This window comes from Gastrolobium bilobum, unplaced genomic scaffold (assembly GCF_033153095.1).
Source record: "Gastrolobium bilobum isolate Gb01-03AN ecotype WA unplaced genomic scaffold, APGP_CSIRO_Gbil_v1 utg13981, whole genome shotgun sequence".
Taxonomy (NCBI): domain Eukaryota; kingdom Viridiplantae; phylum Streptophyta; class Magnoliopsida; order Fabales; family Fabaceae; genus Gastrolobium; species Gastrolobium bilobum.
In genome coordinates this window covers 7,041-26,154 of record NW_026899439.1, presented here as the reverse complement: position 1 = coordinate 26,154, position 19,114 = coordinate 7,041, and the positions used below count along the sequence as shown (strand labels likewise).

General features: G+C 33.4%; 1 protein-coding gene across 1 annotated transcript; it reads left to right on the top strand.

The window, feature by feature from the left end:
* The first annotated feature begins 1,871 nt into the window (after positions 1-1,871).
* On the top strand, positions 1,872-9,420 carry LOC133290470 (uncharacterized). The gene is made up of 8 exons (XM_061488550.1): positions 1,872-2,289; positions 4,438-4,525; positions 6,590-6,684; positions 7,029-7,101; positions 7,215-7,307; positions 7,423-7,509; positions 8,220-8,300; positions 9,164-9,420. Exons 1-7 carry the CDS (start codon positions 1,976-1,978, stop codon positions 8,298-8,300), a joined length of 831 nt encoding a protein of 276 aa, XP_061344534.1. The 5' UTR covers positions 1,872-1,975; the 3' UTR covers positions 9,164-9,420.
* The last annotated feature ends 9,694 nt before the right edge of the window (positions 9,421-19,114 follow it).

Here is a 19,114-nt window from a genome sequence, read left to right as displayed (position 1 = left end):
CAATGGCTATTCAATTTTCTAAAGTCTTTTTGAAAATTCTCAAAGATAGGTTATTTTTATTGAGTACGGATATACTTATTATAAAAAAAATTTATCACTCTTATAATTAATTTAATTACTGTTGATTTCTGTTAATTTGACGATTATAATTTATTAAGAATTAATAATTAATTAATAAATATGACTCAATAAATTTATCAATTCTCAATAAATTATAATCGTTAGATCGGCAAAAATCAACGGTAATTAAGTTGATCGTAAGAGTAATAAACTTTTCTGATAATAAGGGTGTGCATGACAACCTTCCCGGAATCAATTCTTTTTTAATTTATGTTCCCAGGAACAGAAATGGATAGGAAACTCGTTTGGTAAAATCGGTTTATTTTTTTGTTCCCGGGATAAACCGGTTTAATTTTTGTGCTGGGGAATAGAAAAAAGAATAAAAAAAATTTCTGCTTTTTTGTTCCCGGGCACAAAATGAGAAACACTTATCCCTTTTCAATCACTCTCTGTCATCGTACCACTAGTGTCGTCGTCATCACCACCTCCACCTATCACCACCACAACTACCACCATCACCACCACCACAACTACCGCCGCCGCCGCCACCACCACTATCACTGTCACCACCACCATCACCACTACCGCCATCAACCATCACCACCATCATCGCAACCACTACCCTCACCGCCACCATCGTCATCACACGCCACTGCCACCACCCCCATCGTCATCACTACCACCACTACTATTGCCGCAGCCACTACTGTCACCACCACCGTCGTCGCTGCCGCCTCCACCAACCACCACCACCATTACACCACCTCCGCCACTACCATCGCCACATCATTGCCACCACTACCACCACCGCCACCACCACTGTCACCTACCACCATCGCCACCGCCGCATCCACTATCACCACCACCACCATGATGCCTTCATAACCACCACCACCATGTCACTGCTACCATTGTTGCCGCCACCAACCACCATACCCACCACTATTGTCGCAACCACTGTCGTCACCACCACTACCACCACCTCTGCCACCATTACCACCGCCATCGTCGCATCCACTGCCGTCACAACCATCACCATTATCTTCACCGCGTCACTGCCACCACCACTACCGTACCGCCGCCGCTGCCTCTACCACAACTATACCATGTGGAAAGGAAAGTGATGATCTGGATTTTTTTTATATTTAATAGCAATTATTTTTTATTATATTATTTGTCGTGTTATCAAACACAATTCTCATTCTTGGAATAAAAATAGAACATGTTATCAAACACATTTTTTTTTCTCAAAAACTATTCCATGACACAGAAATAGAAAAAAATTGTTTCTTTTCAAAAACAGTGCTAGGGAATAGAATGGTTGTCATGCACATCCTAAGTGTATCCGTTCTCATATTTATTATTATTTTTTCTTACTATTAATTTTGTTATCATTAGATTAAAATTAAATTAACGTTATAAAGTAAAATTAAGTGAGAGTCATTGATATTCAATGGTAATAAGATTGATAATAAAATATAGAGAAAAAAATGATAGTAGGTATATATTATCTCGTTTTCAAAATATTAAGTATGTTGCTATCACTTCCAAAATTTAAAACTTTTTTTTTTTTTGGCCTCTCGTGAAACAAAGTGGTATTATTATCGTGAGTTTTATTAATCTCATGTTGAAAGAGATAAGTTATCTCATGTCATAGAGATAAACTTGTGAGCTTCATCATTTAAAAAAAAAAATAACATAATTATCAAAAGATATATAGAAAAAAAAATTAGCACGTACAGCATAAGAATCGTTTTTTTCCTATTATTCATTACGGTACCTTGTGATACACTTGTGGGAGTACAGTGTTTAGTTTATATATAAACACACGCACTAAGCATCTAGTGATAGCTGAGTGTATAAATCCGAAACGCAAAACCTGTGAAGTAAAACCCTTTCGATTGAAAACAAAAAAATGGTGTATGGAACATTTTGTGCACTGAGCCATAAATCGCTAGTGTTATCTCGTTCCCTCAAGTTTTGGCGTCAAACCATTTCTCTTTCAGCTACTCCTACTCGCATTCAAAGCAACTCTTTCCCTTTCAACCGCAATGGAACCCCCCTCACACCACTGCGCTTTCGTAATTCTCGCCTCTCTGCCCTCTCTGACTCTAATAACGCTTCATCTGGAAATGGCGGACTTGGTGGTGGCTCTGGCGGTTGGAATTCCGGCGGCGGCGGCGGCGGCAGCGGCAGCGATGGAGGAGAAAAGTGGTCCTTCTTGTCATGGTATAGAAACTTCAATTGAAATACCATAGTTAATTTTAGGGATAAGTTTAAACACTCCATCATGGTTTTCTTTAAATCATTTAGCCCCTATGGTTTTCTTAGAAATTTGATAAATCTGTCTATTCTATCCTTTATATCATTTTGTTTCTCACACGTGTTAGTAACAATATAACCAAATTTTCTTTTATTATCCATTTTCTGAAAAAATAAAATAAAATTTGTGAAGTGCAACCTGACTGTGATAGGAACATAGAAAACAGTTGCAATTAGATTTTAACCAAAGTAATTTTTATTAAATAATTTTTTTACAAAAAGAGCCAAATGCCAAAATTCAGAAGCCAAAACTGCAGATTTCTTTATGAATTTATCCAACATATTGTTTTGTAATCAAAGAATAGTCTAGAAGAAAAGGCTCTTTAGTTTCTTGTCTTGAAAATAATTTTCCGTTTTTAAAATTGAGACCAATTCTTTGTAGAGGTTAGAGGACAATAAGAGAACTTTGTATTGGGATAGGTTTTGTGCTCACTTTCGGTTCTATGACTTCCACCCATTGTACCTTGTTTCTTAAATGCCATCATTATGTGATAAACACCCTCTTATTCTTATTTATATAATTTAATAATTCAGCACAAAGGGAACTTGTTTTATACTATATTTAACCTTGCATTGGTTTACTCTTCCGGCATTTGGCATTTGGCTCTTTTGTAAATTTTAACCTTGCATATGGTACTTCACAAATTTTTTTAGAAACTGGATAATGAAAGAAAATTTGATTGTATTGTTAGAAACCCTTGTAAAGCTTGAGGAACAAGAAGATATAAAGGGTAGAATAAACAGATTAATCAAATTTTTAATAGTGTTAAGTAAGAACTTGGATGAAAATAACCATGGGGGGGGGGGGGGGGGGTAAATGATAAAAAAAAACATAGGGGGATAAGTGATTCAAGGGGAAACCATAGGGGGATTTTTAAACTTTTCCCTTAATTTTATCCATAATGAGAACTATTAATGTGTAACTTACAAATGATTTGTAGTGCACACATGAATGGAGCACTAGATTGTGTTTTTGCTTATCAAAATGCTTTGTTTCTTTTTACCTCTTGTTGAAAATCACTTATTGAAAATTGTTATGGAAAATTTGACTCGATTGTTAATCATCAGTTTGGTAATTGGTAGCACCCTTTGCCATTCTGCTTCCCATTTCGTTTTTAATGGGGCTTATTATTTTTATAAAAATTTAGAATTACATAGCTACATTGCCAACTGTTTCATCATCATCTTGAATGGTGAGAGTGTAATACAAGAAAAAATAAATCCTGAAACATTTAATATTAAATAACACTGCAACCCACAAGACAAGGCACCAAAGTGCAATGGTTGAAGATTTAATAAGGGTCCTGTTTCAAGTAGGAATTTACATAAATCTGAATATGTATCCTACTTTGTATTCGAAATCATTATCGATATTGTGATATGTCTTTCGTTTTAGCATATGGATATTGATAGGAACCTTCTACTCAAATACAGAAATAACACAAAGAACAATGACTTTGGTCTGAATAATCAGATTTTTTATATATTAAGTAAAAGACAATTACAGAGACACTGAGCAAGATACATTACTGAGACAATTTGCAGAATATAAAAGAGAATTACAACGAACAAGGAAATAACAATAAAGGATAGTTCTAGAGGAATTCTAGAGCCCCTAGTCTCTCCCAAATCACCCTAAGGTGCCCAAAGTTCCAAATGCCCAAAAGATGTCTTTCCTCACTTCCCTGCTGCCGTCTAACCACTTCACCCTCTCTCCTTGCCACCTCATCCCTTCTAACAGAATTCGAGCCTTCCAACAACCTCACCTCTAGAATATTCCTTTCATTAGCTGAGTCATCCTTCCTAAATAATTCTCTGTGGCAATTCTTATTATAGACCATTAGTGGGGTCCTATCAGATACCTTAGCTTTCATTTGAATATAGAAAAAACAGTTTTGAGAAAGCAGCCACCCCTGCTTTAGATTCTTTCTTTTTTTGGGTAGGAAGAGAAGGGGAGGAGGGTGATTGTGCCTTGTGTATATAAATCTAAGAATGGGTTTTCTATTCGTTGCTATTCAAACTACTTGCAGTGGTTCTAACCTGACTTTACTACAGGTACTTGGCTCTTCTTGGAAAATACCCTGTACCAGTAAAAGCTCTAACATCTGCAATTTTGACACTAATTGGAGATTTGATTTGCCAGGTATTACGATAATTTTTTGCCTGTTTGTCAAACGATGTGCATTTGTTTAGTACTTCATCAATGTTTCAAAATGTATGAGATACATAGGGATAAATTTCACATAAAATGGCATACTTATTTCGAGCAACTTGGGCATGGCACTTGTGGTGCGTGGACAACAGATTGGATTATGTAAGGTTTTCCAATAATTTAAAAGCAACAGGGAAGATATAATTCTTCTTGAATTCATGGAATCAAATGTCGGTAGAAGGATACGATCATTGTTAGGGACTCGGCAAGTGCACCGGTCATACAAGTAATAAAATGATTGAGTAAGAGTATCGTTCCCACGAGGATTAGATTTTAATCACTAATTTTCTATTTACGCTTAAGTTCGACAATTGATCAAGAGAATTGTATAAAAACTAAACTAAATAACAAAGTAAGAAAGCAAAAATCAAGTTACTTGACAATCAAGAAACACGATTAGGGTTTTGATTCCCCCAATCTCCCTTTTTATGTTATGAATTAAAGAGTTAAGACCCTTAATTAAACATCCTTTTTCATATTGCCAATCAACTCCCCTAAATTAATTAAGATTCGATCCCTTGACATCCTAATTTTTTATTCTCTTTAAAGAATCCTAGTTCCCCTGTTGTTCTTCAAAGAAAATAAACATTAAATCCAAGAATCAAGAAGATTGCATTCTTCCTGTGTCTATCCCTAGAATCATAAGAATTAATGATGAATTTACCACGCACAATTCATGTACCAACATCCCTATCGCCATACACTGACCCTAGATCAATCTACAAGATCTAACTCATAGAAGACATGAAGAAAAGATAAATTCATTCAATATAAAAAGCATAGTTATTAATAGCGAGTAGCGGCCAACCTGAAAAATGCTATAGCGGTATAGTGGGTAGTGGTATAGCAGTGTAGTCCACGTAAATGTAGTCATTGTTTCAGACTGATATATATTAATAATAGTAATATCCGTTCCACAAAATAACTATGTTTTCATGCTTTTGACTAGATATAAAAATGATTTTAGTCCTTTATTCAGGAATGCCAAACAGCTTCAGGTTATTATCACTTATTTAGAAAAAGATTCAGGATATTTTCACCCTAAACTGAAAGTACTATTTAGAAAATTTTCTCAACATTGAGTTTAAGCAACATTTAAGAAAAGCAATGTTTTCATTGCTGGGTTGGTTTATTATTACAATGGTTTGGACTCTAAATGGATAAGAATGGCTAAGAAGATTACTTAAAAATGCAAAAGAAGTTCTTACACTCTTATGCACATGGATTTGCACCAACTTGTGGTGCTGTCAATAATTTTTTGTATTTTTCTGTGGAGAAAAGGAGATGTTAACATGGAAAAATCTAAAGTCTAAATGTTACAGAAATAATCTAACTGATTTTGATTTTACATTAATTGAAATGTTTAGACTACTTTAGCAGTCTTGCAAGTAATTAGCAAATATATTTAGACCTGTCAAGTCCATTTGCTCAAGCTTAGTCTAGCATAAATTACTAGACAAAGGTGACAGACCACTAAAATGCTGTCAGACAGATTGATAGTTTCCTTAAGATGATACACACTTCTTATTTGCCTTAGAAAGTTTTTGATAATCCAGTGTCCTTGTGGACTGGTAATTTATTGTAAATGTCCCTACCATTTCTTTTGAGTAGGGTTTTTCCTATTCGCTGACTCTTTTTTTCCTTTCTTCTCATTAGTACATGCTATATATCTATCTCTGATTTTAACATGCGCTGGATGCCCTACTTTATGTCTATGCCTAATGTATTATCTCTGTAATTGATTAGCCGGAAATTGATGCATTTTTATTTTTCTGCATTCTGAATTTTATCTCTTCGCTAAGTTGGCTTACATGACAGTTTGGTCAATCCTCTTTGCTTGTGGTCAAGCTTGACATGACATAACATTTGAATTTGATTTTAAATGGATAATTTTTTAAGCCAGTACTTAATTTACTTTTTAAAATATTGATTGCCTTTGCTTTCATTTGTATATATTCATTATTTTAAAAAAAAATTACTTTTTATTTTCCACAGCTTGTGATAGACAAAGTGCAGTCAGTGAACTTCAAAAGGACATTCCTCTTTACTCTGCTTGGTTTTGTGTTAGTGGGTCCAACATTGCATTTCTGGTAATGCCCTAGAATCTATGTCGGTATGCCTGAAAATTAATTCTCTGTTTATAGTCTATTCATTGAGATGTTTTAAATGATGTAAAGAAATACCAACGCCAGTAAGAGTTAGTGTAATTATGTTTATGGTCCTGTATGCAGTTCTTTTGTTTCAATAATATTGCAAATGTCTATTCTTTTCCCCAATGATTATTATTAGAAATATCGAATGAAGATTGATTTCTGAGATTCTTGGTGTCAAGTTTAGGAGATTTTCCACATATATTAGCATGGCCACTAGAGTGTGGATGAAGAAAATAATTGTTAACCCATTGTCGTTCCTGACATTTTTTTTGAATCTATAGGTACTTGTATCTGAGTAAACTTGTTACACTTCCTGGAGCATCAGGTGCACTTTTGCGGCTTGTACTTGATCAGGTGGGATGTTGTCATTGGACCCCAAACCCACCATCTATTGTCACTTTGTATCAATCATTAATTATGTATTTGTTTCATATTTTAATTTTGAATGTGATGAAATATGATTGCAGTTCTTATTTTCTCCCATATTCATTGGAGTTTTCTTAGCTACATTGGTGACACTAGAGGGAGGGCCATCACAAGCTGTGCCCAAGCTTAAGCAGGTGGTGTTAACAGTTTTATTTAACTTGTATATGCTAAAAATGTGTATTCAAAGACTGTTATTTCGTTGTTGTCATGTTGAATAGTGTTTACTCATCCAGAAATTTCATTTTGTAGGAGTGGTTTTCTGCTGTTCTAGCGAACTGGCAATTATGGATACCTTTTCAATTCCTCAACTTTAGATTTGTTCCGCAACAATTTCAGGTTAGACTGGCAGACTGGACTATATAAGCAAAGTGGGGATTTGACATGACCATAGCCATAATCTTTTAATCGCTCTGAAACCTGTTGGAGTTTTAATACAGAGGATGACTGCTAGAGTTTTCTTTCCTCATCTGCATTTGAACGCACCAGATTTCTTTATTTGGAAAGAGGAATTTTCTATTGATCTGTCAAGAGATACACGCACACACACATACTCTTTATTATCCATTTTAGTTGAACAACAATAGAAAATAGTACATAAGGCATTTTTTGTTAACATTTATTGCTTCACCTTGATTCTTGTTTGAATCTTTGGGATGCATCTTGTTGGCCCCTTTGTTTTCAAGTATTACCATATCAAAATTGAGATGCCATTTGTCATTTTCTAAGTTGGTAGATGAGGCGTTAGAAGGATTCTCAGTTCATCGTTTCATTTCTTTTTTTATTTAAACCAAATATGCCCATGCACACGCATTGATACTTTATATGGACTGGGAGAATTATTCTTGATCTTTAGTTAAGTTCTTTGAGAAATTCTTCAAATGCCTGAAATGGAGGTATCTGTGGTTATGCTTGCTGAGAAGGATATTTTTCCCTGACCCCTGCATGTTTTTTTTTGTTGACATTATACATTGACCATAGCATCTACGGTTTTCTTCAATGTTCTTATATTTGCTTCTTCATTTGTAAATATTTTGAAATAATTTCAGGTCCTTGCTGCTAATGTCATTGCTTTAGTATGGAATGTTATTCTCTCATTTAAGGCACACAAAGAAGTTCTTCCAAAATAGGTAAGCTTTTGTTCCATGAATGCAGAAAACCTAATTTTAACCAGCTCCATTACCTTAGGAATTCCAGTATACATGAGTATATGAGGCAAGAAGAAAAAGAAATACTTCTGTTATTAAAGTGAATACGCAATAAACATGTTCTTTCTTCCAATTTTTTTCTTAGGTTCAATAAAATGCATATTTATACACATATATCAATTGTCATGTATTGGGGGGGAGGGGGGAACAGTATCAGGGATTCTGAAGCATGAATTCTCTTATCCACAATCAAATTTATTACTTCCAAAACTCTTCGAAATTCGTAGAAACATTTTAACAAATAGCTGCTTTTTTAAATAGATGCTAGGGTAGAGAATATTAGGAAATGATAAAGTTGCACGTTACTAAAAATATCTTAGAGTTTATCACCTAACGAGATAAGAAAGGGAAATATGTTTCTCATGTTGCATAAGATAATTTTGTCTGGGGTGGGATTCATTTTCTCTCTCTCTCTCTCTCTCTTCAACTTAGTGGGTCCTATGTATTGTTTTGTGTATATTCCCCGATAAGAAATAATTAGGAACTACATTAACCCTTGCCTCTGGGTGCTCAATCTGTAATGCCGTACAAGAACCTTGTTTTTATCTGAAATCCTAACAGCTGTGTGGATAGATAAGCTACCATGAACCTTTTCGTAGAAGAACTTTCAGACGTACTTTTGGTGCTTTTTAATTAAGAAATCCTAGTAACAGTTGTACAACTCTGTCTTTTTATTTTTTTATAATCTTTTCATTTTATAGCTTAGCTGATCATCACAAGCTACAGTAACTTTGAACATCGTTGGACAATATTAATCAGTTTAATGTCCGTTGAACATTGTTCAGAATTATTCAGACAAGGAACTTGCAAGGAAGCTGCAGGAGCTGTATTCAAGTCTTTTAAATGTTATGGTAATTTAGGTGAACATGAAGACTAGCAGTTCTATAAACTCGCATGTAGAATTTTTGTATACTACTTTCATCAATGTAAGCCTCCTCCTTGTGTTCCCTAAGATCCTCCTTGCATACTATTTTTGTATATAATAGCTATTCTTTTGTTAAACAAATTCAAAAAGAAAATGGTTTTAGGAAGCGAAGTTTAGATCCGGTTATTTTGTAAGATTATGAAATTAAGTGGGCGTTTCCAATATGGTTTGTCTTGAAAGTTATATTCAGCTGGATTGGGGAGCCACGTTTATTCCGTTAAAGCGTGGGGCGAAATCAAGTGTTTTTCTTTTGCTTTGATGTTTCACGAATAAAAAAGATGGAGAAAAAAATACTTTCCTTTCCTTCGATTTTTTGTCAAATATATCCCTGGCCTTTATTTTTCTTAATTTGTTCAGTTAGTGTGATAGTTGTTCTTATTTTATTTTATAAATTAAAATAAAAAAATCAGCAATCACATAGTCGTATAAATATTTAAACAATTCATACAATTTTATTCAATTACAAGAAGAAGAAAAACAAATTTAGGTACATATTAGCTATTTAGCTTTGATTACCATGGCAGCAATAGCAAACACACATGATGTACCAAATCTATGAAGCAGTGTTACTTTGAATTCGTTTTGTTTGATTTAAATATTAGAGTAAATATTATTTTTGGTCCTTAGCAAATTTTACGATGCCCGATTTAGTCCTTAGCAAATAAAAAAGCTCATTGTGGTCCTTAAGAAATTCAAAATGGACCAATTTAGTTGAAATCGTGGTCCCTCACAATTTCAAAAAAAGGCCCATATTAGTCCTCAAAAGGACTAAAATGGATTCATTTTGTATTTTTTAGGGACCACGATGGACCTTTTTATTTGTTAGGAACTAAAACGAGTATCGTAAAATTTACTGAGGACCAAAAAGAGTATTTACTCTAAATATTATTCGGTTAAAATACGATTTAATTTAATCCATGAAACTGATTGAATCATGGGCTTAAAGGATTCAAGTTTTAATTTGATTTTTAAAATTTTGTTATCCACATGAAACTATGGGACAATACACAACAAAGTGGGTGTATGTGTGTTGCAAAATTTGAACTAGTTACAGGTTAGGCATCTTGTGTCAGAAGACATTGACCGATATATACTGCCTCGAATGAAGCAAACGTACTTCTGCACAAATTGTTGCAGGTGCAGGCTGTTTGAATTTTTATTTTTTATTTTATTAGTTTTTTGTTTCTTTGGTCTCCCACGGTTAGATGCTAATTTTCATCGTAAGGAGTGCTACGATTACCTTTTTAAATGGCGTCTATACAAAAATGTAAATAATATGAGAAATGTTTGTTGCTCTCGATATCCCGCATATGTATAAAAAAAAAAAAAAATTGTTTATACAATTTATTTTATTTCTTTTGGTAAATTGCTCATACAATTTTCGTGACAAGAATGATGTTTACATAAGAATGATGTTTTTCTTATAAAATGTTCCATCATTTCAAATATCAATAGTTTCGGGAAATAAAATTTGTTTCATTTTTATTTTTTCTTCATAAAACTAAGAAAAAAAAATTTCTAACGTTTTCTTTAATTTATTCACTAAATAGAATGAGAGAATGCATAAATGAAATAAAAATAAATAAATGTTTCAGTAAAATATAATTTAATTAGATGAAGTTTTTTGTTTTTTTACTTTTTTTATAACATGAAAAAAACATTCAATTCTTTCTTTACAAGGAAAATTAAAATGATTGATTAAGAGATTTAAAATGGTTTTAATAGGAATACAAAATATTACGAAATGCTGAAGGAAGCATGAGGTCAGGGAGAGGGAGAGATAAGGGCATAGCTGTCAAATATGATTATTCGTTAAATGAAGAGACAAAAGAACTGTTGAAGAAGCACAGACACATTTGACAATGACCGTAAAAGTCACTGGACACGTCAACCATTGCAACCCCACAACTACTTTGGTCAACAAATTGCATCCTCGACCACATTTCCCTATGCCCACTTCCTCTCTCTATTCTAATCTCAAAATTAAAGAATAATATTTTACATTCAGTGTGTGGGAGCTAAAAAAATAAAATGAATTTAGGTTAGATTTGTATGTCACTTTTGAAAAAGGTTTGAAATATTTATCTCTAATCCTTCGTGCAATTGTGGAAATACAAAAAAAATATACTCGCCTTAAAAAAATAATTAGAATATATTTTCCAAAAAAAAATTGATTTCATTAGATAGTGATAACTCAGTTGATAGAAATGAGCTAAGTAAGTGAAAAATAAAAAGACTCTGATTCAATCCTCACATGTCATCTATAGGAGGGATTTAAATATCTTCATTCTGACCCGCTCAACACTTCGAATTAGTCTGATAGCCGATTCAAAAAGTTGAAATTTATGAAAATATCGAGAGAAGCCAACACACTTGAGATAATTAATTAGTATTGTGTTAACTCAAAAAAAATTATTTTCATTTCTCTTCGTGAACTTTTATCTTTCTTTGTGCCTACCATTTTTCTTTTGCATGTTGTTAATTAGCATGTGTTTAAGAGATTGCTTATTAATTCATTCTTATTGCTAGTTTAAAAAATATTAAATATATTTATGGAGTATTAAATGTTTCTATTTCACATTTTCTAGTTTTTATTTCATTTTATTTTATCAAATTCCTTTGGCAATAATTTTATTTGATGCTTTCAAGGTAAATATTTATAATTAATTTCCAGTTCGTAAAAAATATAATTTATAATGGTATTATCATTAGAAGATGTTAAAATCTTGTTACAATGTTTTGAAAACTAAATTAATAATTAAATATATCTCCAAACAAAAATTAATAATTAAATCAAGAAAATTTTTAAATTTGTAGTTCAACCGTGACTAATTTATATGGTGTTTGAATACACATTTATTATTAATTAGCTCTTGATTCAACATATCTCTAATAATTTTAATTTATTAATCATATGAGAAGTTAAATATAAATAAAATTAATAATAAACACCCTCACCAAAAAAAATTAATAATAATAATAAACAATGAAAGTAATACCTATTAGTCTTATATTTCTATAATTAATCCTCCCTTAAAGATATAATTAATTTGTAATTAAACCAATCAATTCGGTTTAATTCTTAAAACACTAGTCTTATATTCTTGTTATTGACAAACCATACGAATTGAAGAAGCAATTATTGAAATGAATCCAAAATCAACTTATTTTAGCTTTCGCTTTCTTCCTTTCTTTTTTTTATATTATCAAATTCCTCTTTGGAGACTCTAGAAGCATGCCATGCTAAAGGTGATATGAATTCATAGTCTTCTAACCAAAGTGAAGAATATGTAGAAAGTACTTGCATTATGGAAACACTTTACTCATATCTAACACAAACAACTCCCTTCTTTTATTCCGTTGATATTTTTATTGTTCCAAGACATTAAAATACACAAATTTAATATTCACGAAAATTAATTTCTAACAATCTAATCACAATTACCTCAGCAAGAATATTCCACTTTTCAAAAATAGATTAGTGAGAGAAAGAGGAGCAAAAATGGTAAGGTTATACTTGATTTATCTGTGGGCTGTTTGTGTGTATATATATTAATAAATATATACGTATATGATCTATGAAACACCAACACTTTAAAAATTTTGATGTGTCGTGTTCGACACTTTCTGACACTCCGACACTCCCCGACACTCTAACACATGTTATAGAAATTCAAAAAAAGGTTCAAAGATTGCGTTGCGTTGAGTTTTTAGTTTCAACTATTAGATTCGTTGAATTTCGATTACCATTTTATTGAGTTTAATATAAATATTTGGGATATCTTATGATTTTTTGCAAAATTGATGAATATTATAAGTTTAGTTTCTTTTTTTTTAAATTATTGAATATTAAATATAATATACATTACATAAATTAAAAATATTATTTAATATCAAAACGTGTCGTAATGTGTCAAAATCTAACACTTTTTAGAATTAACGTGTTAGAATGTCGTGTCATATCGTGTTACGTGTTCCGTATCAATATCGGTGCCACATAGTATATGATAATAGTGTCACTGTTATCATTGAATGAAGCAGCACCGTCCGTTGACTCCATTGATTATTATGAATGAATGTGGACGGTGTCAGATGCATAGTTGTTGTGTATCTATGGGTGTGTCACGTGTGATTGTGTGAATGGAGAATCTGTGATGTTGTTGTGCAACCTGCACAACACTGTACCATCAAGTACAGCCCACCATCTTTGACTTTCCCCCAACAACACTTTTGTTTGATTCTTTCTAATTAATGTTTGGAAAACAATCCGTTTGCTTAATGAGTTCAAGTGAATTTGTTAGTTTGATTGTAACTTTCATTAATAATTTACTGGGTTATAGATTTTGGTTGTTAATTATTACTATTTATAAAAATAGTAATGCATTAATTATTATATATATGCCAGTATTCTATTTTATTTATTTTTATTCAATTAGACTATTTTGTAACTAAATACATGTAAAAATATATTTTGAGTGTGTGTAAGAAAAATTATATAAAACAACATTGAAATACGTATCATAGATCAACAGATCTACGTTAAATAAATTATTATTTTCTTTAAAAAAATATAAACATCAATCTTACTTGAAGGGAGTTTCTTAAATTTTACTCAATTAGTTAATGATTTTTATTTCAATTTTTTATTTTTTCTAGTATTTCATAGTTTCAGTTAATTACAAACATATTACGATTACAAAGATGTAACACTTTTAATAAATTAATTATACTTTTTTAAATTACTCATGTCACTTTTGATAGGAGGAAATAATTGTTCGATACAAATTTACAATGAGAATATATAATGAAATCAGTTAGACAAGAATGATAATTCTCCATCCATATGAAATCAAAATAATGAGAGTATTATCATTGGAAAACGTATGTAAAATATAGATAATAAACTTTTAATTAATCATCTTTGTCTCTTTAATAAATGAGAAATTGTTTTCTTATATATAGAGGAGAGAGGAGACAGAATATAGAAATGAAAAAATGTATAAATAGATCCCATTTTTTTATATGTGAGTATAGAAAAGTTGATTTTATGTCACGTAACATAAGAAAATAATTCCCCTTAATAAATATACTAGTATTTGTCTACCAATATATATATATATATATATATATATATATATATATATATATATATGTATGTATGTATTTTGACTACAACTAAAAAAAATCAGTTCACATGAGATTTTTCCAACTAATCATGGTTCTTTGGATAAAAATCTGATTATGTAACTATGAATACATAATCATTATTTGGATAAATCTTTCAAGCATTATTAGATTGTTTACATGTGTTTTCTACCATATTGTCAGGCGGGTTCAGGAGAAAACTCGTGGCGGGGGGCCACCACCAATGGACTAAGCTAAACCAGCCATATCAAGTGAGTTCGACACCACATCTCAACCCAAAACCTTAAGACATTGGGTTTATGGATCTTTCCAAGTATATACTCTTCACTTAGCCCATTACCAACCAATGTGGGACTCATCACACTTGAATATCCCAACAATCTCCCCCTCAAGTGTGAAACCCATCATTGGTATGCTCCCCCTCAACCGAGTACCCCAAGCGCAAAGTACTCGACCCACCTCCTAACCAATCATCAGGCTAGCTCGAGCCCAACCCGGCTCTGATACCACTGTCAGGCGGGTTCAGGGGGAAGCCCGTGACGGGGGGCCACCACCAATGGGCTAAGCTAAACCAGCCATATCAAGTGAGTTTGACACCACATCTCAACCCAAAACCTTAAGGCATTGGGTTTACGGGTCCTTCCACTTATATACTTTTCACTTAGCCCATTACCAACCAATGTGAGACTCATCACACTTGAATATCCCAACAATCCCCCCCTCATGAGTGAAACCCACCATTGATATGCTCGCCCTCAACCGAGTACCCCAAGCACAAAGTACTCGTCCCGCCTCCTAACCAATCACCAGGCTAGCTCGAGCCCAACCTGGCTCTGATACCACTGTCAGGCGGGTCCAAGGGAAAGCCCGTGGCGGGGGGCTACCACCAATGAGCTAAGCTAAACCAGCCATATCTAGTGAGTTCGACACCACATCTCAACCCAAAACCTTAAGGCATTGGGTTTATGGGTCCTTCCACTTATATACGCTTCACTTAGCCCATTACCAACCAATGTGGGACTCATCACACTTGAATATCCCAACACATATGACTTGTGTATCATGCTATTATAATATTTAATATTTATTTACTTATTTTCTTTTAATTTATTATTATTATTGATATTATTATTATTAATATAATTTATAAGTAATAATATATTTCTAATATGGGTTTGCTTTTTCTGCAGATAAGTTATCTGCAGTAAGCCCAATATGACGTCGTTTTGGGACGGAAATCATGGTATTTTTGTAATTTTAATTTATTTCAGGGTTATAATAGTCTTTATATTTATAATTTTTTAAGATTTCAATACCAAAACGACGTCATTTTGGGAATAAATGCAGATAACTTATCTGCATTAACTGCAGAAACAATTTTCTCTTCTAATATCTACTACTACCGCCTATTGATTAGTTAAAGAGACAAAAAAATAAAAATAAAATTTCATTATAACTGAGTAAAAACTCTGCTTGTCTTTTAAGAGACCCATCATTTTCATCATCTCATTCAATTTCTATTTCGACATTGCTTTTGTTTCCAGATTCTTCCCACTTCCTTTATATGACATTATACAAATGTAACTAAATTAGTTAAAGACTAAAGCTCATTTTGGGTCCCTGACAAAAAATATGGTCCTCATTTTCGTTCCTTACAAAAAAAAAATCAACTTTTAGTCCATCTACAATTCTAGTTCTTTGAAATATGGTCCCTCAAAAATTCAATGAAGATCCAATTTAGTCCCTAAAAAAGGACTATTATGAGTATTTTTTTGTAAAGGATGAAAGTGGAGACCGTATTTTTTGTTAGGGACTCAAGAGAGGCTCTACTCTTAGTTAAATTATAACTTTATTAGTTATATCACAATTGCTTCTACTATTCTTTTTTGTTACTTTTCTTTCTTTCTTTTTTATTATTATTATTTTTTTATAACTATTCATATTTTCACATTCTTCACTTTATCATGTTTTACTAATTTGAACAATTAATCATCAACAAGAATCTTTATTATTAAGATTATGTATTTAAATATACCTATGAACCATATAAAAATTCCATTTGTTGTGTTAATAGTCCCAGAAAATAAAATAAAAAACTAATCAATATTACATAAAATACAATTATTTTATTAATAATTATATTTTATTTTTTATTATTTTTATTATTTTTTATTAAAATTTTAAAGTCTCATTTATTTCCATTTGTTATATTTTCTTGTTTGCTTATTTTATTTTGTTTTGCTTTTTGTTTTTGTGTTTGTTTTTATTATTTTGGATATTACAGGAAGAGAGTTTGATCTCTTTAAAGCTTGGAAACTATTCATACAATATTCTAAGGAACTTCATGGTAAGAAAACTCAACTCCCTTTAAGTTTCGTGGAAATCCATAACTTTTGGAGAAAATTATGAATATTGTAATTCATGATTTGAAATGGATATTGATGGTGTTTTCGTATATGTTTGGTGTTGTAATGGTGAACCAAGTGATATCTTGGTGGAGGACCAAGCATCGGAAGAAAATTGTATTCGAAGTATAGGGTAAGTTACTAATATGATTTCTTGGCAAAATTGTAGTTAGTAGCTTGATATGTGATGTTTGATGATATATTAATCACACTTGCATCCTTTAAAGAGGTTGTACTAAAGATTGTGGATTTGATTCCTTGAGCTAAAAGAAAGCTTGGAAAGAATACTTCAAGAGGTAAACCATTGGATCTTACAGGTTCATCTCTCTTGTTGTTCCACCATGCTCCTATGGGAGTTATAGTTATCGATTGGATGATTGATTGATTGCTGTTAGTATTATGGTATGACTGCATTCATATAGAAATATTGTATCATTGGCGAAAGGACCAATAGACAAGCACTAGGGGCTAGATTGCATGATTAGGGGATGAGCTAATATGCAATTGAACGCTTATGTGATGATTCGATTGTTTAGTTATTTGACCAATTGAACGTATTGTTGGGCTTCCTCCTTCAATGCTAAGCCCAAGCCGATTGAGGGGTTTCCTAAAATCCTTAAACCCTAAATTTCACCTCCTCTATATATTCATTAGTTGAGGGTGGAGGCTAGGTTAAGAGAGAGATTAGAAATCTGAGAGAAAATTGTTTGAACAAAGCTTTATGCTTTGTATTTGAGAGATCTCTAGAGAGAGTTTGAGTGAAACATCTCTAGGGGAGTTTGACTATCACCATTGTTGGAGAGGATATGTTAACCACCACATTGGTGAATCTTGATTCTTTGTAACCATTATTTTCATAGTGGATTTTTGATATGGACTAGGTCCCGTGGGTTTTTACTTCTTCATTGGAGAATGTTTCCCCACGTTAAAAACTGCTTGTGTTCTATCTCTCTCCTTCTCCTCTCTTCTGTTTGTGTTTTGATTTTTCCGCTGCTCTACCCGACCTAGTGAAGTTCAGGCCGAGGTATTGCCGAGATCTGAGTTCGAGGATCTTGTTGATTGACTTCCGCACAAAGGCTGCTTAGCCAAGCTTGAGGGAATCGAGTTCCCATCAATGGTATCAGAGCCCGAGTTCGATGGGTTTTGAGAGAGACAAGATGGAAACCAGTGGCATAACCCATGACGAAGATATGTTCAAGCTGACCGCAGACAATTTCACCTATTGGAGACCGATGATGGAAGATCATCTCTACTGCAAAGATTTGCACGAGCCCATTATCCTTGATGAGAGACCGGCAGGCAAAACCAATAAGGAGTGGGAGATTCAGAGTCGTAAGGCGGTAGCTACAATCAGAAAATATATTGATAAAAGCTTATTTGAGCACGTGTCCGAGTTCACGAACGCGCATACAAGTTGTGGACGAAGTTGGAGTCCATGATTCAGAAGAAGACTCCCAGGAAAAAAGAACACCTGGTTCACCGACTTGTGAAGTTGGAATACAAGGACGACATGAGCATGATTGAACACCTCAACACCTACAAAGGTATTGTGAATCAGCTGTCAAAGGCTGAGATGAAAATTGATGACGAGATGTAGGCCTTGTTGCTGTTGAGCTCGCTGCCAGAAAGCTGGGATACTCTGGTGGTGACCTTGAATAATTCGACTCCAGATGAAAAATTGAAGATGGATGTCGTGACAGACAGCCTCCTGGGCGAAGAAGCCAGGGGAAAAGAACGAGGCATTTTGAGCACGTTTGAGGCCAACGTTGCAGAGAACAGAGGGAAATCCGACTCCTGAGGTAGAAGCAAAAGCCGGGGTCGAGGTCGTGATAGACGAGAAAAGTCCAGAGGTCGGTCAAAGTCGAGATATGAGTTGAAATGCTTTTACTGTGGAAAGACAGGTCATAAGAAGCCAGACTGCTGGACCCTGCAGAATGACGAGAAGAACGGCTCTGTGAAGCCGGATCAGATTATTCCCAAGAAGAGGGAAGACAAGAGCACCTATGCTGTGCCTGGCAACCCAGATGCCGAGATATTCCTCCTAGGTGAGGATAATTATTTGAATATTGCATATGATGACTGCACCTGGATTGTTGACTCTGGTGCCTCCTTCCATGTTACTCCACACAAAGGTTTTTTCTCTTCTTACCGAGCTGGTGATTTTGGAGTCATGAAGATGGGAAATCAAGTGACCAGTAAGATTGTTGGTGTCGGTGATGTAACTCTGACCACAGATGTCGAATGCCGACTTGTGCTGAAAG